General features: G+C 37.7%; 1 protein-coding gene across 13 annotated transcripts in view; it reads left to right on the top strand.

Annotated features, from left to right (window-relative positions):
- Positions 1–21,851, top strand: part of SPICE1 (spindle and centriole associated protein 1) — a 64,878-nt gene that overhangs the window by 13,304 nt on the left and 29,723 nt on the right. For 10 of the 13 annotated variants that reach the window (XM_055425680.2, XM_055425340.2, XM_088837028.1 and 7 more), the window contains 5 exons: positions 4,057–4,200; positions 9,473–9,575; positions 9,794–9,900; positions 12,354–12,469; positions 15,441–15,554. In XM_055425680.2, coding sequence (XP_055281655.2) covers positions 4,057–4,200; positions 9,473–9,575; positions 9,794–9,900; positions 12,354–12,469; positions 15,441–15,554 — 584 coding nt within the window. The remainder of the gene's footprint in view (positions 1–4,056; positions 4,201–9,472; positions 9,576–9,793; positions 9,901–12,353; positions 12,470–15,440; positions 15,555–21,851) is intronic. The other 3 variants (XM_088837031.1, XM_088837029.1, XM_088837027.1) reach the window with 2 other exon arrangements.

Below are 21,851 nucleotides of genomic sequence, written 5' to 3'. Positions count from 1 at the left end.
TTATCCTAGTTCAGGTTTTACTTTAAAAAAGTTTCTACTACAGATTTGTTATTTTTTAAGCAGTTTTATTCAGATGTAATTCACATAACATAAAATCTACTCTTTTAAAGTGTATGCTTCATTGCTTTTTAGCATATTCACAGAGTTAATGCAACCATCATCACTTTCTAATTTTGTAATATTTTCATCACTCCCTCCCCAAAGTAAGTTTTCACCCATTAACAGTCACTTTCTGAGCCATGCACATCCAATCCCTGGCAACAATTAATCTGTTTTGTCTATGGATTTGCCTATTCTGGGTTTCATATACATGCAGTATAGTATGTTTCCCTTTATATCTGGCTTCTTTCTTTTAGCGTAATGTTTTCAAGTTTCATCTATATTATAGCATGTATCAGTACTGCGTTCTTTTTTATTGCCAAATACTATTTCATTTATGGACATACCATGTTTTATTTATCATCAGTTGTTGGACATTTGGGTTGTTTTCATTTTTTTTGACTGTTATAAATAATGCTGCTACGAATATACATGTACAAGTTTTTGTGTGAACATATACTTTTAGTCTCTTGAGTGTATACCTGGAAGTAGAATTCTGAGTCATATAATATTTCTATATTTAACTTTCTGAGGAAGTGCCAAACTATTTTCCAAAGTGGCTGTCCTGTTTACATTCTCATTAGCGTGTATGGAGGTTCCATTTGTTCCACATCCCTTGCTGATATTTGCCATTATCACCTTTGTGGTTTTAGTTCACCTAGAGGGTATGAAGTGGAATCTCATTGTGGTTTCAGTTTGCATTTCCCTAATGACTAATGATGTTGAGTATCCTTTATATATACTTACTGACCATTTGTAGTATCTTCTTTGGAGAAATGTCTGTTCAAATCCCTTAGCTATTTAAAAATTGCCAGAGGAAACATGTGACAACTATGAACTGGGCTTAATGAAGAGCGGGAAATAAAATATAAAATAAAAGTAAAATTGGATTATTTGTGTTTTTATTGAGTAATAGTTCTTTATATATTCTTGATATTTCTTATCAGATGTATGATTTGCAAATGTTTTCTTCCATTCGGTTGGTTGTGTTTTTACTTTCTTGATGGTATCCTTTGAAACATAAAAGTTGCAAATTTTATGAAGTCCAGTTTATCTGTTTTTTTAGTCACTTGTATCTTTAGTGTCATATCTAAGAAACCATTGTCTATGATTTCTATGAAATCATGTCTATGTGAACCATGGTTCACAGATATTTACTTCTGTGTTTTCATTTAGGAGTTTTAAAGTTTTAGCTCTTATGTTTCATTCATTTTGAGTTAAATATTGTAAAAATGAGTATACTACCCAAAGTAATTTATACATTCAATGCAATCCCTATCAAGCTACCAACGATATTTTTCACAGAACTAGAACAAATAATCTCACAGTTTGCATGGAAATACAAAAAACCTCGAATAGCCAAAGCAATCTTGAGGAAGAAAAATGGAACTGGGGGAATTAACCTGCCGGACTTCAGGCTCTACTACAAAGCCACAGTCATCAAGACAGTATGGTACTGGCATAAAGACAGAAATATAGATCAATGGAACAAAATAGAAAGCCCAGAGATAAATCCACTCACCTATGGACACCTTATCTTTGACAAAGGAGGCAAAAATATAAAATGGAGAAAAGACAGTCTCTTTAACAAGTGGTGCTGGGAAAACTGGTCAACCACTTGTAAAAGAATGAAACTAGAACACTTCCTAACACCATACACAAAAATAAACTCAAAATGGATTAAAGAGCTAAATGTAAGACCAGAAACTATAAAACTCCTAGAGGAGAACGTAGGCAAAACACTCTCCGACATAAATCACAGCAGGATCCTCCAAGACCCACCTCCCAGAATATTGGAAATAAAAGCAAAAATAAACAAATGGGACCTAATTAAAATCAAAAGCTTCTGCACAGCAAAGGAAACTATAAGTAAGGTGAAAAGACAGCCTGCAGAATGGGAGAAAATAATAGCAAATGAAGCAACTGATAAAGGATTAATCTCCAAAATATACAAGCAGCTCCTGCAGCTCAATTCCAGAAAAATAAATGACCCAATCAAAAAATGGGCCAAAGAACTAAACAGACATTTCTCCAAAGAAGACAAAGATGGCTAACAAACACATGAAAAAATGCTCAACATCCCTCATAATCAGAGAGATGCAAATCAAAATCACAATGAGATACCATTTCACACCAGTCAGAATGGCTGCTATCCAAAAGTCCACATGCAATAAATGTTGGAGAGGATGTGGAGAGAAAGGAACCCTCTTACACTGTTGGTGGGAATGCAAACTAGTCCAGCCACTATGGAGAACAGTGTGGAGAGTCCTCAAAAAACTGGAAATAGAACTGCCATATGATCCAGCAATCGCACTCCTGGGCATCCACACCGAGGAAACCAGAATTGAAAGAGACACATGTACTCCAATGTTCATTGCAGCACTGTTTATAATAGCGAGGACATGGAAGCAACCTAGATGTCCATCTGCAGACAAATGGATAAGAAAGCTTTGGTCCATATACACAATGGAGTATTATTCAGCCATTAAAAAGAATACATTTGAATCAGTTCTAATGAGGTGGATGAAACTGGAGCCTATTATACAGAGTGAAGTAAGCCAGAAAGAAAAACACCAATACAGTATACTAACGCATATATATGGAATTTAGAAAGATGCAAATGATAACCCTGTATACGAGACAGCAAAAGAGACACAGATGTATACAATAGTCTTTGGGACTCTGTGGGAGAGGGTGAGGGTGGGATGGTTTGGGAGAATGGCATTGAAACACGTATGTTGTCATATGTGAAACGAATCACTAGTTCAGGGTCGATGCATGTTATAGGATGCTTGGGGCTGGAGTGCGGGGATGACCCAGAGGGAGGATAAAGGGAGGAGGGAGGTGGGAGGGGGGTTCAGGAGGGGGAACTTATGTAAACCCGGGGCGAATTCATGTCAATATATGGTAAAACCAACCAATATAACATTGTAAAATAATTTTCCTCCAATAAAAAATAAATTAATTACTTAAAAAAAATCAATTTGTTATAAAAAAAAATTTTGTATAAGGTATGAGGTAGGAGTCCAGCTTCATTCTTTTGCAAATGGATATCCAGTTATCTAAGCACCATTTATTACAAAGACTATTCTTTTCACACTGAATTGTCTTGGCACCCTTGTTGAAAGTCAGTTGTCTATGAATATGAGAGTTTAATTTGGACTCAAATTTATATTCCATAGATCTCTGTGTATCCTTATGCTAGTGCCGTACTCTCTTGAGTTTTGTAGCAGGTTTGAAGTCTTATTCTTTGAAGCTGCCCAACAGTTACTTTCGTCTCTGAACTGTTGTACTTACTAGCTACATAAGACATTGAGTATATGCCATCTAATGCATGACATTTATCTTTGTATGTATATGTCCAATCTCTCTGGGCATATTATTAATGTTTTTGATGGATAAAGGCCATATCGTATATGTCTTTGTGGACCTAGGAATCTTAATCATAGTAGGTACTCATTAAATGTTTGTTGAGGATAATAATGATGCTCAACTGACTTAAAATTCTGTATTATGAAAAATTTCAAACTCATGTGAAAGTAGAGACAGAAGTAAAAAGAACTACCATATACTGTTCACCTAGAAATAATAGTTGTGAAAATTTTCCCATAGTTGTTTCATTTATCGTACCCTTTACTTCTTCATTGAAGCATTTTAAAGCAAAGCCCAGAGGACATGTTATTTTGTCTACTAGCTTGTTTTATTATTTTATTTTTTGGCCACACCCTGTGGCTTGTGGGATCTAAGTTCCCGACCAGGGATGGAATCTGGGCCACAACAGTGAAAGCCTGGAATCCTACCCACTCAGCCACCAGGGAACTCTCTGGGTCTAGTAGTTTTAGATACGTCTTTTTGAAAAACTCATTTTTGAAAATGTAGGAGTTCGTGAAAATTTTGATTGTGAATATAAGTTCTTTGCTCCTGAAACATTCTTTCATATATTTTTCTTCTATATAGATCCGTCGTCATGAAATACACAAATCAAAGAATAGAGCATTGGTCCACTGGGAGCTCCAAGAAAAAGCTTTGAAGAGGAAATGGAAGAAGCAGAAACCGGAAATTTCTAATCTTGAGAAAAGGAGATTGTCTATCATGAAGGAGGTAATGATAAACTGCATTATCCACAGAATTAAAAAGCGAAGAAGAGGAAAGTAGGTGTCTCTCTTTCCCCTTGTATCTATTGACGTTGGAGAGACTTTAATCATTATCATGTTCTTATACAGTGATCTCCCTGGAGAAGGGAATGGCAACCCACTCCAGTATTGTTGCCTGGAAAATCCCATGGACAAAGGATCCTGGCGGGTTACAGTCCATGATGTCACAAAGAGTTAGGCATGATTTAATGACTGAGCACGCACACAGGCACTCAATGATGTACAGGTGGTCTTTATGTAAAGGAGCAGAGTGAGGATTACAGTCTAGTTTCATAGTTTAAATTCCTGCTCTGCAGCTTACTAGCTGTATATTTGAAAGAATGTTTCAGGAACAAAACTTATAGTCACAGTCAAAATTTTCTTACTAGCTCACATGATCACTAGCCACGTGACCTTAAATTACTGACTTCTCAGCCTGAATTTCCTTATTTTAAACTGGAATAACACTATTTGCCTGATTGTATTATTATGATATTTCAGTGATAAAATACTAATAAAGTGATTAGTATGGTCCTTGGCACATAATTAGTGCTATCTATATATTTCAGTTCAGTTCAGTTCAGTCGCTCAGGCGTGTCCGACTCTTTGCGACCCCATGAATCACAGCACGCCAGGCCTCCCTGTCCATCACCAACTCCCGGAGTTCACTCAAACTCATGTCCACAGAGTCGGTGATGCCATCCAGCCATCTCATTCTCTGTCGTCCCCTTCTCCTCCTGCCCCCAATCCTTCCCAGCATCAGAGTCTTTTCCAGTGAGTCAACTCGTCGCATGAGGTGGCCAAAGTATTGGAGTTTCAGCTTTAGCATCAGTCCTTCCAATGAACACCCAGGATTGATCTCCTTTAGAATGGACTGGTTGGATCTCCTTGAGTTCAACAGCCACGCTGCTAAATTATTTTGCAAAAAAAAAAAAGTGTGTTGTCAGTTCCTTTTATTTGGTTTAATCTTTTGCCAGAGGTAGGGTGTTTGAATAAGTAATCAGAGTGTGTAGGAATAAGCAATATGGAAAATAAGAAGAAACTACAGAAGAAAAACCTTTTTATTTGGGCTGAAATCATTGTAAAAGAAATGCCATTTTTCTTCTTGTTCATTGTTGGAACTTATAACACTTGTCTGTGTGGGTGACCTACTGTAGCTTCAAGTCACATTCTATCTTTTGAGGAATTTGTTAGGCTTCCTAGTGAGATATGAACGTCTTGACTTTCTATAACATGAGAAGAATTATATCTCCCAAATGTGTACACAAGCTTGTAAAAAGAACAGTGGATTGAGAGAGAATGATTCTTTAGAGGTATGTATCTTTTGGTGATCTTAGATAAGTCACATGCTTTTAAATATTATGTGGTAATTCTCCATGAAAGAGCTAAGAACACAGATCTGGCCAGGGAAAAGGGTGACTTTGAGTCACCCAAAAGTCACTTTGAGGTGTCTTTGGGCTTTTGTTTCCCCTCCCTAGTAGTCCCTGCTCACGTCCCGAATCTCTTATACCTGGTAGTTGTGGTAGAATTAGGGGTTGAAGTGGAGTGATCAGAGAGGGTGAGTGAAGTTTCTTTGCCTTCTCTCTGTAATGCTGCTTCTTATATTCTCATGTAATGTTTCTCAACCCTGATTCTAGTTTCCATTAAAAAATATTCCCATTCAAAAAACAGTATCTGGATTCAGGCATACTTATACTCGGATATTCTGGTTCAGTGGATCTGGGGGCTTCCGTCTATGGGGTCGCACAGAGTCGGACACGACTGAAGTGACTTAGCAGCAGTAGCAGCATAAATATATTTGGGACTTCCCAGGTGGCTCTAGTGGGAAAGAACTCGCCTGCCAATGCAGGAGACATAAGAGATGTGGGTTTGATTCCTGGGTCAGGAAGATCCCCTGGAGGAGGGCATGGCAACCCACTCCAGTATTCTTGCCTGGAGAATCCCATGGACAGAGGAACCTCGCGGGCTACTATGAGACCATAGGGTCTCATAGAGTCGGACACGACTGAAGCGACTTAGCCTCGCATGCATGCATAAATAGATTTGTAGAATAAATTCTTGAAAGTGGAATTGCTGAGTCAAAGGATACATACATCTGTTATTTCAGTGTTGCTGTATTATGTATTATGTCTAATAAGCGATGTCAGGGGATCAACTGAAGAGGCCTCCTTGGGCATATCCACCTGGATGTCATCATGATGTGTTAGAGCTACCAGCACCCATCCCCAAGAAGCTGGGCTCCTGGATCAACCTAAATTAAGAGAAAAGCTCTTTGACCAGCGTAATCTTAGATTTCATTTGCTGTATGATGGACCCATGCTGTGGGAATCAAGCAAGCAAGGGTCCAAACCCAAATCAGAGACAGCAGGCTTTGATAAGGATTTTAATCATCCCAACAATATAGTAACTAACTTATAGTCTCCTTAAATTTTCCCAGTGCTGTCTGGTTTTTATTACCAGAGAACAAAACTGTTAGCATGAGAAGTTTCTGATACTGTTTTTTAAGGGACTTTTGTCTTTTGAAAATCCAAGATATATTCTATTAATACCACTCATAAGTTTGGCTTTGTGCTCTGCAAACCCATCTGGGGAAGTAATATATACAGATGGGCCTGCAGAGATTGATTTTCCTATCATAAGGGTGAGTTTTATCATAGAGAAGTGGTAAAGAAATCCAGAAAGAGGAAGAGAAAACCATTGCACTGACCTTTGGCCACCGAAGCCTCTGGGATCTAATGCCTGGTGATCTGGGATCTGTGCAGGGACCAGCAGGGAGAGGGCTTCAGGTTAGTGGATTTACTGGAGGCCTCACTATAATTAACATCTGGTCTTAAAACGACTTTTAAAATTGAAATATAGTTGATTTATAATGCTGTGTTGGTTTCATGTGTACAACAAAGTGCTTGTTATGCATGTATGTGAACTCTGGGGTGCATGTATCTTTTTGAATTAAGAGTTTTCATCTACTCTGGATATATGCCCAGGAGTGGGATTGCTGGATGATATGGTAGCTCTGTTTCTAGTTTTTTACGATTTTAGTCCCCATCCTTTTGGCACCAGGGACCGGTTTCATGGAAGACCATTTTTCCACAGACCAGGGGTGGGGGGATGGTTTCAGGATGATTCAAGAACATTATATTTATTGTGTACTTTATTTCTGTTATTATTGCATTGGCTCCACCTCAGATCACCAGGCATTAGATCCCAGAGGCTGGGGACCCCTGTTTTAAGGAACCTCCATACTGTTCTCCATAGTGGCTGCACCAGTTTACATTCCCACCAAGAGTGTAGGAGGGTTCCCTTTTTTCCACACCCTCTCCAGCATTTCTTATATGTAGACTTTTGGATGGCAGCTATTCTGACTGGTGTGAGGTGGTCCCTTGTTGTAGTTTTATTTGCATTTCTCTAATAATTAGTAATGTCAAGCATATCATGTCTTGATATGGTAAAGTTATTCCTCAACAATCTGCTTCTGACAATTTATATTTCTTTGATAGGAGATCAGTGCCTTTAAAAAAAATTAAAACAGTAAACTTTTAAAACTGCCATTAAGAAATATACCTTGTATAATTTTTCTAGTGTAAGTGGAAGATTATACTGCTCCATGTATTTTCTTTCTTAAACTCTTATTGCATGTACTGCAATATGGCTAACCAGGGATGGAAATTTAAGTTGTAACCATGTTCTCAGATATCCCGAGAGCTGTAGACAGATTTGCAGTGTGTCCGCAACCTTATAACACCGTGTGTGTTGGGGAAGTGGTTGTACTTCATTTACATATCAGGAAACTAAGTTTAAAGAGGTTGGATTTTGCTTGGTATCTCTTGACTGGGCCTAGGATGCTAGTCTTCTGACTCCAGATATGCTCTTTGCCTTATGCCATTCCAAAGCTTACTCTTTGTGGGAGGACAGATTCAGGACTTTATTCTCACCGCCTTGAGCCAGCCAACCTGCTTGACTTTAGCAGGGGAAGTAGCGGAAAAAGAATGTGACTTGTGATTTTTCTTCATGTCAGAAAACAATAACCATGGTCATATTATAACTTGTTTTCATGAAAATTCTGGTAAGAGCATTTTTCCCCAGATGTTTTGATTTGAATCAGTGTCGGGAACTGGGCAGTTTGCAATTTTGAAACTCCTTTCAACCCAAGATTGCCATCTGGTGGTGGTGGGTAGAGTTCGCTTCTTTTACTCTACTCTGTGCATCCTTGTTTGTAAGTAGGAAAGTTCCTGAGTTGAAAGTACATGATCAGAGACGCTGCTGTAATGGTATTTTTTGAGTTCTCATTTTTCCAGGATAAAAACTGGAGGAGAATGGATACATGTGTGTGTGTGACTGAGTCCCTTTGCTGTCTACCTGAAACAACATTGTTAATTGGCTATATTCCAGTACAACATAAAAAAAAAATAAAAATGGTGTGTCTCAAATAAAAAAGCAAACCAACTTGTTTATAAATGCAGAAGCATCGCTTTTTTGTTTATTGCCCCCAAACTCACGTCTAACATTGTGTTTTTTAAGTTGTGGGTCATGACTCATTAGCGGATTATGAAGTCACTTTAGTGGTCGAAACAACAAAGATTCACACATTTGAGTTTATGACTCAATGATTCATATGTTTACCGAGTTTTTCAGCTGTGGATCACAACTTGTTTATGGATTATAAAACGGAGTTAGTGGGTTGCAACCGTCATTTGAAAAATAGAAAATAGAAAGTATGAGTGGTTCTCAAAGAGTAAGGTTAAGCAAAACTTATTTTGGTGTATATTTACATTTACCTTTACATTTGTGTGTGGACTGAGTCATACTTTAATAATGTATTTCTTTGGGTTGAAGCCAAGCATTTAAAATCCAATTTAATTATTGTAGTGGCTCAGTGGTAAAGAATCTGCCTGCCAATGCAGGAGACGTGGGTTCAATCCTTGGGTGGGGAAGATCCTCTGGAATAGGAAATGACAACTCACTCTAATATTCTTGTCTGGGAAATCACATGGACAGAGGAGCCTGGTAGGCTGCAGTGCATGGGTTCGCAGAGTCGGACAGGACTGAGCAATTTCACTTAGTGACTTAAGAACGACAAATTGTTGTAATAGCCCCATCTACTGGTACTTAACAATATTGCCACTGAGGATTTTAGATTTTTTATGCTCCTGAACAGGCTTTTCCTTTGTGTTTTGTTGAGTATATATGTATATATATATATTTTTTTCCTGAATAATAATGTTTATCATTAACACGTCTAGATTCTTTCTGATCAATACCAGCTTCAGGATGTATTGGAAAAATCTGATCATTTGATGGCTACAGCAAAAGAGCTGTTTGTTGATTTTCCTCGTCGGCGCACAGGTAAAGTATTCATGTCAAACAAAAGTTTCTTTCTTAAACACAGCTCACACCTGGCTATTTGAAAGAATTTAAAGTCTTCCTTTAGGTATCATGTTATAATAAATGTGAGTTGCTATTATTAAAGATTTTCATATGATGATTCACTTAGGGCAGTGTAGAGTGCATGTGAAGTCAATTTAAATGAAACAAAATCATCAGGGCCCATTTTCCTTCTGCAGGATTTCCGAATGTAACAATGGCTCCGGAGTCCTCTCAAAGTCCCATTGTGGTCAGTCAGGACCCTGCCACCCAGGCCATCCATAGCGAATCTGTTATAGAGCCTCAGGTAATGTGCTTTGCTCACAGCCATAATGCTTATGCTAAAATTAAGTTGATGTAGATAGGTATTGTGGTAAACATTTCAAAAGCTTTAATATCGAAATACCGAGGTGTGGTTGCTAGAAATATTCTTATTCAAGCATGTTGCCCTTCTGGTGAGTAATGCTTATACTAAACAAGACGGGACTGGAGAATAGTAGCTAACCTGTATTGAATGATTACCTTGGAGGTAGTTACTATTATTATCCCCATTTAGCAGATGAAAAACTGAGACTCAGAAAAATTAAGTGACTTGTCCAAGCTTACATAGCTAGTTAGCATGAGAGATGGCACTCAAGTCTAGGCTGTCTGGCGCCATAAGATTGTATAGACCATGGGGTCACAAAGAGTTGGACACGAATGAATGACTTGGCATGTGTATATGCATGGGCTTCCCAGGTGGCTCAGTGGTAAAGAATCCGCCTGCCAGTGCAGGAATCACGGGTTCAGTCCCTGGATTAGGAAGATCCCCTGAAGGAGGAAATGGCAACCCACTGCAGTATTCTTGCCTGGAAAGTCTCACGGAGCCTGGCGGTCTACAGTCCCATAGGGTCACAAAGAGTTGGATATGACTGAGTGACTGAGCAAGCACACACAGGACTCAGTACCTGTTTAATTCAATTTCCTAAGTTATTTATATCTTCTATGAAAAAAAAAGAGAATCATCAGTTAGACAGATGATCCTAGGGAATTACAAAGTCCAGAATCATATAAGTATACCGTTTGCTACTTATAAAGGCAGTTAAGTAGAATGTTGTACATATTTTTAATAGCTAAAGTCCATTAGCCATATCCCTAGCCAAAAGCCAGGGATATGTATGTATGTTTTGGCAGTTATTACAGAGTTAGCTTTCAGATGATCATGTGATGACGGTGGGGAAGTAGCAAGAGTCAGGGTTAGAGAGAAAGGAAGGAGCTGGGTCGTGAAGGACTCATGAACCAGAGAGCAAGGGTAGAGCCACTAAAGGATTTTAAGAAGAGCACTGTTATACGGTGAAATTGACAGTAGTATGGAAAATGGATCGGGGAGGGAGGGGCAAGACTGGTGGGAGGGTCTTGTTAAAAGACTCAGATTGGAATCTTGGTGAGAAGTGGTGAGGACTGACCCAAAGCAGTGGCAGTAGGGAAGGAGGTAAAGGGGAAGAGGGATAGATTTGAGAGCTTAAAAGGGAGTAGAATTGACACGATTGGGTGACTGATTGGATGTGGTAGGTAAAGAAGAAGGATAATTTCCAGTCTGCTGGCTTGAGAATCTGAGTAGATGGTTATGCTGTTCATGGTCTTGATAATATGGCGGGAGCAAGGTTTCTGGAAGAATGATAAGGAAGGCATGCTGCTGCTGCTGCTAAGTCGCTTCAGTCATGTCCGGCTCTGTGCAACCCCATAGACAGCAGCCCACCAGGCTCCCCATCCCCGGATTCTCCAGGCAAGAACACTGGAGTGGGTTGCCATTTCCTTCTCCAATGCATGAAAGTGAAAAAGTGAAAGTGAAGTCGCTCAGTTGTGTCCGACTCTTCGCGACCCCATGGACTGCAGCCTACCAGGCTCCTCTGTCCATGGGATTTTCCAGGCAGGAATACTGGAGTGGATTGTCACTGCCTTCTCCTAAGGGAGGCTTAGGAAAATGATAAATTTTAGACATGATGGGTATTTATGTGTAGGATGCTCTCCTCTTGGTATCTTTTAGGCAGTTGGACATGAATGTTGAGGGCTCAGGAGACATCTGGGTGAAGATAGAGGTTTGGAAATTAACAGCATTTGGCTTTGAATTGCACCTTGGAATTAGATGTAAACATCAGAAATGTGTCAAGTGAGAGGAGAATGACATTAAATAGAGGGGAAGGATAGAAAAAGAACCAATGAAAGAGATTGGGAAGGAATGGCTAAAAGAAGAAAAACCAAGAAAATAATGGTATCACGGAGGTGAAAAAGAAAAGTTTATAAAGAAGATTTTAAAGGAAAGAAATGAGTTGCCATTGATATCTAATGAGTGAGAAGTAATGGAAGGCAAAGACAGAAATATCCATTTGATTGGAGAACAAGTGTGTTGATGTTTACCATGTAGAGAGCAGTTTACACGGAGTGGCAGGGCAGACGCAAAGGGTGAATGAGAAGTGGTGGCAGATCTTTCAAAAAGTTTATGGCACAGAAAGGGAAGATAAATGACTCAAGGTCAGTATAGGGTCAGGATAAGATGGGAGAGACTTACATTTAAAGGTGGGTGAACTGAAGCTAGTAAGGAGAGGCTGAAAATGGAGAGAGAAGAGGCAACTGATGGACCAGAGGCGGTAAGGGGGTTTGGTCTCTAGACCACGTGTGGAGAGATTTGCCTTAGAAAGAAGGACCTCTCTCCTCTTGTGACAAAAAGAAACAAAAAATAAGTGTGTATGTAACCGGTCTGTGTTGTTATTTACTTGTAAGGCTCTTAATGAAGTAGATGATGATGAACAAGAAGGAACTATTAACAGCCAGTCAGAAGAAAGTGAGAATGAGTTGGATAACTCTCTAAGCTCTCAGTCAAAGGCAAATGCAGGAACGTAAGTATATATGGCATAAATATCTACAGTGCTTCCTTTTTTTCCAAGGCCTTCTCTCCCCTCCCCAGCTTGACTGAGGTGTAATTGATAGATAATGTTGTATGAGTTTAAGGTGTGCAGCTTGTTGATTTGGTATACTTATATACTGCAGAATGGCTTCCGTCATAGTATTAAGTGATGGGTGGTTAATACTTCCATCACTTCATATAATTACCATTTCTTCTTTGTGGTGAAAACATTTGAGATCTTCTCACTTAGTACCAGTCTGTAAGTCTGTTTTGTAAATAAGTTCATTTGTATCTTTTTTTTTTTTTTTGGATTCCACATAGAAGTGATACCATATGATGCTTGTTTTTCTCTGATTTACTTAGTATGATTATCTCTAGGTTCTTCTGTGTTGCTGCAGATAGCGTTATTTTGTTCATATTTATGGCTGAGTAGTATTCTATTGTGTATATATACATCTTTATCCATTTATCTGTTGATGGACACTTAGATTGCTTCCGTGTCTTGGCTATTGTAAACAGTGCTTCAGTAAACATTGGGGTGCATGCATCTTTTTGAAGTTTGATTTTCTTTGGGTATATGCCCAGGAATAAGATTGCTGGATCATCTGGTAGCTCTGTTTCTAGTTTTTGAAGGAATCCCCATACTGTTATCCGTAGTGGCTGTACCAGTTTACATTCCCACCAACAGTGGAGGAGGGTTCTCTTTTCTCCACACCCTCTCTAGCATTTATTGTCTGTAGACTTCTTGATGTTGGTCATTCTCACTGCCCTGAGGTGATACCTCCTTGTAGGCTGATTTGCATTTCTCTAATAATTAGCAGTGTTGAGCGTCTTTTCATGTGCTTTTTGCCATCTGTATGCCTTCTTTGGAGAAGTCTCTATTTAGATCTTCTGCCCATTTTTTTGATTGGGTTTGTTTGTTGCTTTGATATGTATCTGAGTGAGCTGTTTGTATATTTTGAAAAGTCACTTTATTTGCAAATATTTTCTCCCATTCTTTGGATAGTCTTTTCTTTTGTTTATGGCTTCCTTGCTGTGCAAAAGCTTTTGCATTTAATTGGGTTCCATTTGTTTATTTTTGTTTTGATTACTGTAGCTTTGTAATATGGTGTGAAGTCTGGGAGGGTTGTGCCTCCTGCTGTGTTCTTTTTCCTCAGGATTGCTTTGGCAATTCTGGGTCTTTTATGGTTTCATATACATTTTAGGATTATTTGTTCTAGTTCTGTGAAAAATGTCACGGGTAGTTTGATAGGGATCACATTAAATCTGTAGATTGCTTTGGGTATTATGGCAATTTTAACAATATTCATTCTTCCAATCCAAGAGCATGGGGTATCTTTCCATTTCATGTGAGGTTGACTCCTCTACAGAGGTTGCAGATTCTAATGTCTACCAGCTGATCAGTTCTTAGTGGGCTCTGCAGGCCCAGATCCTCCAACTTTTTAAAGGAAATCTAGAAACCTAGTTTTTAAATTTTGGAAACTTTGAATGTAAAAAAATCAAAAAGAAAACTAAACTGTGTGAAACACTGTTGGAGCCAAACAAAGCACATTTTCTGCCTAGAGGCATCCCTCTGGTTGCAGTTTTCAACCTCTGCCGCTGGGACTTTTGAGAGCTGCAGTTCAAGGTGCCACTAGGGGATGCCTTGTTGATCAGTTCCTGAGGACTTGATGCACAAACTCCAGAAGAGAAAAGTTGCGGGGCGCTTCTGAGATGCCTCACCATCATTGTATGTGTCTCGTCACGGCAAACGGCATATGCTCTTACTTGGTAATTTTCCTTATTTGACACTCTCATTATTTGGATGGTTTCTAAGAATATGAGAATTTGCAATCTTTTGTAAAACACCTTTTTTCTCTCTTTGTAGTCAACCAGAGTCATTTCTTTGTGATCATTAAAACCTGTCCTTTGGTAAAACCCATATCAGCTTTCTGGATTAGCCTTCAGTATCTCTATCAGGGATTGTGGAATCTTCAGGAAGACAGAGGCACTAAAACAGAGCAGAAATTTTAAATGAGGTCTGTGAGTTGTTGCATTTGTTCAGCAGTATGAAGAGAGGATTCCTTTATTGAAAGTCTACTTATTTCCCATCTTTCACTATTAACCATGGAAAAGTAAAGTGTGAGTGGGTTTTCATTTGGGAGGAGGTTTGCTCTGGGTCCTTGCAGCTTCAGAATTTAAATCTCTGCTGATTTTTTTAATCAAATGTGTACCTATAATAAATTCTTTAAGCACTGCCCTCAAGTCAAAACTGTCTTGACTACAGGGCTGTCTTATACTGATACAGAGCAAGTAGAAAAGCACCTGTACTTGTGTCATCCAAAGAAAAAATACATAGAGAACTTTTTACTTTTCAGGAGGAAAGGCTAAGAAGCAGATGTTTCTGTGTGAAAAAGGGCTTTGTGAAGCTTTAACAGATCAGGACAGAGACCCCCTGGGAGGGTAGGAGGAAACATGAAGGGGGCCCCTGCAGAATTCTTAGGTTAGCTGCCAGAACTCCAGAGGGCAACTCTTACATATACGCAGTGGGACTGTAAAAGTTATAGGCTCAGCAGCTTTATGGTTTCCCACAGGATCATGGGAGCTGTGTTCCCTTTTTGTTTGGTTCCCTTAAAAGATGAATGGAATGAGGGCTTTCTGAGACTTGGGGTAGTCCTCAAAATCTTGAGGTAGAACCTATGGTGGTGAAAGATTCACAGCCCAAGGAAAGAAAGTGAGAAAAAATGCAGATGTAAGTACTGAGAAGAGACCAGGTGGCCAGGGCATAGCTGATCCATTCAGTGATCTCAGAAAGGAAATTGATTCCAGAAATGTACATGAACAAGCCACTTTGTGGAATCCTGTAGATGATTTCTCCAGGCTTCCTGAGCTGGGGGCATTATAGTCACTATGAATGTTGATTCCCATTACCAAAATAGATAAGAAGATACCAGGGCTAAACTGAATGTCTGTGTACCACTCAGCAGGGCATTCAGCACAGTAAACGAGACAGTAGCATTGGAGGAGTCTGTTTCCCATGCAGAAGACAAAGCCTCTGAAAAGGAATACATCTGGAAAAGGCCTCCCTCTAGTGAGCAGTGAGTAAACAAATGCCCTACTGGTCTTGGAGGATCTCCTGGGGCAGGGTAGGGCGGTGGCTGTGGCTCTCTGCGAGGACAAGGACACTGGTGGCGGAGGTACTAGGGAATTCTCACTGATGTGAGCTGTCCTAGAGGCCACTGTTTTGATGCCAAGCTGATTTCAGTGTGTTATATTGATATTCTGCTACCTTTCTGAACCTTGGTTGAGTTAGTTTTAGCATTGGTTTTCTGGGATTTTCCAGGTATCCTATCATGTCATCTGTTTTCTAAGTCTTATATCGCTAGCTGTTTCTTTTGTATACTGCAGTAGCTAAGGGACAGTGGTAAATGATGGTGGAAATAGTGGGCATCCTTGTTTTGCTCATGATCTGTGAAAATGATACTTTTGTTTCCTCTTTAGTAAAGTGCTGGCTTCAGTACTCAGGTCTTTTTTTTAAAAAACAAAAACGATGCTAGGGAAACATCTTTCGAATCCTGTTTTCTTGAATGTTTTTATCAGAAATGAGTGTTGAATTTTCTCAAAGACTTTAACATTTGTAGATAATCATATGTGTTTCCTGGATAAATCTATCAATATGGTTCTTTATATTATAGATGCCTTTTTGAAATATTCTTGAATTCCTGAAATAAATTCCACTTGGCATATTGTTTTTATTGTGGTACTGGATATTGTTTGTTAATATTTTATTTAATAGTATTCTCGCATTAATGATATTATCTATAATTTTTAAATATATGGTACAGATTGAGGTGACACTGTTATACTTGATTTTATAAGAAGCATATGTTGGAAAGTTTTCTAATTTTTTAAGTTCTGGAACAGTTTATGTAGCATCGGGACTATCTGTATTTTGAGTGTTTGGTAGAATTCCCCTGTGAAACTATTTGAGCCTAGTGCTTTTTTTTGTGGGGAAGTACCATAATAACTTTTGTTCCTTCTATGAAGATTGGATTATCTAAACCTTCTATATCTGTTGATATCAATTTTGATAAATTACATTTTCTCATAAAATTATCCATTTCATCTAGATTTATGAATGTATGTCCATTGAAGTGTGCAAATAATCTCTACACTTCTAGAAAATGTCTTTTTTTTTCTTAACTAGAGCTATAATTTTTCTGATTTCTTCCTTATCAATTTTTGCTTTTATTTTTATTATAATCTTCTTTGTGTTTTTTTTAAATAGGCTTTTTGAGTTGAGAATGTAATGCATTTATTTTCATTATTTTATTTTAATTGATAAGCATATTTAAGGTTCAGAATTTTTCCATGATCACTGCCTTAAATGTGTACTACACAACTGAATATGTGGTGTTCTATTATTTTAGAAATTAATTTCAGTTTATATTTGCTCTTTTACCTAAGAGTTATTTAATAGTTTTTATTGTTTTGGTGTTTTTTTTTTTTTTTTTTTTCATTTTTAAGCTTCCAGATAGAAGAGCTTCTTGGTTTTCTTCTACAGTTGTTTTTATTTCTACTGCAGCCAGAGTGTGGTTTGTAATATTTCTACTTCCGGAATTTAATGTTCCATAATGTTTTCTTTGTGACCGGAATATATGATCAAAGTTTTGTGAATGTCCCGTGTGTGTGTTTGTAAAAAAGGTATATTCTCTATTAATAAAGTATAAAGTTTTTTATGTATATCCATAAGATCTACCTTATTGATTATATTGTATATGTCTTCTATACCCTTATGTGTTTTTGCCATTATCTTGTATTGAGGGTGGTGTTTCAAAGTCTCTTACTATAACTGTTTGTTTCTTTGCATTTGATGTTTCAGTATATGTAATTCTGTTTGGAGTTAAATACCTCCATCCTTATAAAGATGGTTATTTTTTGATACATGGATATCCATGTATATTATATCTTCATTGTGAATTATGGCTTTTAGCATTATAAATTGGCTAAAAAGTCAAGTTAGTGTCTCTTGGCTTTAGTTGTACTTTAATAACAGGAACAAAACCTCTGTCTTTTTTCTTGTTTCTAATTGCCTGGATCGTCTTTGCTTATTCTTTCAGTTTTTTCTGAATTATTGTGTTCTAAATGTGTCTTTGTATTTAACATAGAATTGGATCTTGCCTTGTTAGCTAATTTGAAAATCATTTTTTTTAATTGGTGAAGTAGGCTTATAACATGTATTGATATAATTAATATATTTGGTGTCAACTTTGTCCTTATTTTATGGTACTGAGTGTATTATACTTTAATTATAATTTTCCTTCTTTATGTGAGATGACTTCTCTGTTCTTTTAAAAAGTTTCATTGGTATTTAGGAAGTTTGTAGTTTTTGTTCTTGCTTGTTTCTTTATATCAACTTTCTGTAGCGCCTTTGGTCCCCTGTTTCTTACTTAAGCTTTCACTCTCAGGTTTGCAATGGTGTTTTTGATTTTCACCTACTACCTGTGCAGCAAGTGGGTTATGCTGCATTCCCATTTCTTCCCTGCTTTTCTCTGCATCCTCATCCCCATTTTTGAGCTGCATTTTTTCCCTTTAACGGAGCATAAAACACTTACATATTATTTTTTCTCTTATATCTCTATTTTTGTTTTTGTTCTTGAGCTGTAATTAAATATATCAAATGCTCATCGTCAGTCCCTTTATGATGTGTCCCTAGTTAACTTTTGACTGATTCTCTCAGGCAAAGCTTATGCCATAGGACTTATGAATTCAATTTTCCTTGAGTTTTTGAAAGTTTAGAAGTTTTTGTATGGCTTTGATATTTGAAGGACATTTTGACTGGATATAAAATCTATGGTTCCTATTTTGTTTCCTTAACATTCTTAGGAGTATGAGATGGCTGGATGGCATCACCGACTCTGTGGACATGGGTTTGAGTGAACTCCGGGAGTTGGTGATGGACAGGGAGGCCTGGCGTGCTGTGATTCATGGGGTCGCGGAGAGTCGAACACGACTGAGCGACTGAACTGAACTGAACTGAACATTCTTAAAAATGCTATTCCATTCTTGGTTTGCTTGGAATGGTTTTTTTGGGAAGTCTGATGCTACGGATAATTGTCTTGCTCTTTTCTTGCCCTTGTAAATAATTTGGCATTTTTATCTAGTGACTTGATTTCTTTTATCTTTAAATTTTAAATTTTGCTAAACTATATTTTAGATTACCTTTCCAGGTCAATTTTTCCTTTTCCAACACAGTTGACCCTTTCCTATATTTATATATGGGCCCTTTCCTATATGTAGGAAATACGTATATATTCAGTTCTTTTTCTTTCTTTCTTTTTTGGCCTTAAAAGTTTTCTTTGATTATAGTTGTAGTTTTAAGTATTAGTTCTAAATCACTGTTTCGTTTTTCATTTTCAGAAACTCCCCTTATATACACAAAAGGTTTTTCCTGGATTTCCTCTTTAGGGACTTTCTCTTTGACCTTTTGTAGTCTTCTTAGTCTTAATTTTATTCTTTTTGTTGTTTTTCTGTAATTCTTTAATGTTTAAATGTTTGTTTAACAATTCTCCAATGGACTCATTGTAATTTAATCTTTATTTCTGACATAGTTTTTCTTTGATTTCTTTCCTCAGTTTAGTCAGTTCTTTTATTTCTTCATGTTCTTTGTCCATTTCTGGTTTTAGTTTTAGAGTTTCTTAAGTAGAATTAAATATACTTTAAACAGCATTTTTTTTTTCTTTTTGCAGCTTGAGGCAGTTGTAAAATAACTTAATGTAGCTTTTTACAACTGTGTATTCTATAGTACTTTTTTATTTGGTGAAATTTTAACTGTTAATGTTTTTGGCATTGTGCTTTGTACCATTTATTAAATAAAAATTAAAAAAAGAAATGCTTTTTAAAGTATATTTAATTCTACCTAAAGTATTGTGTTATTAGTTTTCTTCTGCTTTTTTCTGCATGTTGGGGGCAGGAATTTCATTAGCTGAAATAGTTTCAGTTTTCTGGTTTGATATACTGCCTTTGTTATACTGAACATTTTGTGGAGAGGATTGGGAGTTTGGCGTGATTTTTGTCTCAGTTACAATGATGCACAACTTCTTTAAAGCCTTTTTTTTTTTTTTAAAGAAAAAAAAATCATTGGTAGATTAAAGGTGGCTTCTCCTCCAATATCATGGCTCTGGTTTGTCTTGCAGGTCTTTTGCATCTTTTTCCCTTCAGCACTCAGCCTCCAAAGGGCATCTGTCCTTTCTGTTAACTCTCTTCTCCTTAAGAAGTGATGCCTTCCCAAGACTACCACGCTGGGTTCTGCACACTTCCTGGTCGGGTTATGATTGCCCAGTGTTTTTTTTTTTTTTTTTAAGTATTTGCATACTTAGAGTGGACTTTTTCTTTCTAGAGGTGATTTTTGCCACCATTAGGCCCTCAGCTCTCGTTTTCTCTTTGCAGTCATTTTGAGCTGCCCCTATTCTTTGCAAAGGTTTTCTGCAGGAGCTCCAGAAATATCTTTGTTGGAATTTGATGCTTATTTTTATACTTACAGGTAGTTTGAAGTTAGTAGTATTCTCTCTCTTCCAGTAATATAGAAGGTATGGGTTGTGTGCTGGTATATTTGCTTTTCTGTTTCACTGTTCAGTGTTTGGAGGATATATAGAGTAATTCAAGTTTAGCTGGTCGTCACCATTTTCTTCAGAATACCTGGAAATATGTATCATCTTTTAAGTACTTTTCTTTCAAAACCTAAATGTAACTAATCTTGTACAGAATAACTTATTCTTTTTTTTTTTCAGAATAACTTATTCTTTACACTTGAAGTAAATAATTTTTTTCATTGAGTAGGTTCAGATTAGTTTTATCTGATTAGTTGTTTGAAAAGGCAGTTTCTAACTTATGAATACCTTATGTCTCAAAATGTTACTTATTGACTGCTGAGCATGGGGTATTAATAGAAGATGAATTAGACTTGGAATCTGGGGACTAAACCTTTGGTTACTTACTATTTAGATCATCTCTGGTCTTTATTTCCTCAGTTGTAAAGTATGAGGAGGGTAGAAAATAAGAAAGGTGCCTTCTGGTCTGAAAATTTCTGTGAATTCTTGTGAGCACGGAATTGATTTCTCATATGATAATATTATACATTATCAATAAATCCGTAACCCAATCCTCAGAAATCTCTACTGAGTCATTGGTGTTTTGGGGGGTCAGCACATTCCAAGGGAGGAAGCAATGGTTGTAAGCCTTTCTCTTACTTAACCCTTATCACTACCTTACTTCCTCTGTAGACCTTTGTATTACAGGCTAGGGAGAGGAAGAGGAGGTGTTGGAGGCATTCATTGTGCAAAAAAAGGGAGAATTGAGAAGAAGAAATCCCAAGTGGCAGAAACCAAATGATAAGGAAAATTGCTCTTTCCAGTAGGCTTGGGTAGCTTCTTTTTGATGGGATGTAAATTCGAGATGCTGATATTCCTAAGTTGTCTCTGAAATAAAGTCGTTAAAATATTGTTGTAATTGATGCTGCCCTAAAAGAGAATTGGTGCACTTGTCCTTCTCTCCAGAGCCTGCTTTCCTAACAGTGACTCCTCATTTGAGCATCTTTTGCAATCTGAAGAGTAAGGATTTCTCCAATCAAGTCCTGGTTTCTTTTTGCTTAAGAGTTCTTCTCTCAATTTATCTCTTTACTCTTGTTTCAGCAAGAAGAAAAGCAGTCTGCATGTTCAGTGCGTGCGTGTGCATGTGTGGTCGCTTCAGTCTTGACTCTCTGTGACCCTGTGAACTAGCCTGCCAGACTCTGTCCATGGGAATTCTCCAGACAGGAATACTGGAGTGGGTTTCCATGCCCTTCTCCAGGGTATCTTCCCGACCCAGGGATCGAACCTGATCTCTTATTGATCTTATTGATCCTGTGTTGGCAGGCAGGTTCACCACTATCTCCACCTGCACGTTCAGTACTTTTCCTTGACAGATAAATATCCAGTTTCATTGCTTACAAATTCTGCTTCCCCACACAACTCAGCTTTTCTACTGCTTTATAGTAAGGATTGCCTTTTTCCCAGTTTCCAGTAACATGTTCCTCATTTCCTTCAGAATCCTCACCAGAAGCTTCTTTAATATTCATATTTCCACCAGCATTCTTTTTATGATGATACGTTATTTTCTCAGATGATACAGGCTTTCTCTACCATGCTCCTCACTTCCTCTTGAGTCTTCAGTAGAAGAATCTTTAACTTTCATATTTCTACCAATAATCTTTTTAAGGCAATCAGTTTTTTTCTGTTGTTGTTCAGAACTTCAGTTGCTAAGTCATGTCCAACTCTGCAACCCCATGGACTGCAGCAGGCCAGGCTCCTCTGTCCTCCACTATCTCCCAGAGTTTGCTCAGATTCGTGAGTCAGTGA

This window comes from Moschus berezovskii, chromosome 1 (assembly GCF_049115385.1).
Source record: "Moschus berezovskii isolate FMDL1 chromosome 1, NW_MosBer_1.0, whole genome shotgun sequence".
In the NCBI taxonomy this organism is placed as follows: Eukaryota; Metazoa; Chordata; class Mammalia; order Artiodactyla; family Moschidae; genus Moschus; species Moschus berezovskii.
Note: the sequence above shows the minus strand (reverse complement) of the source record. Positions and strands in the feature narration are given on the sequence as shown.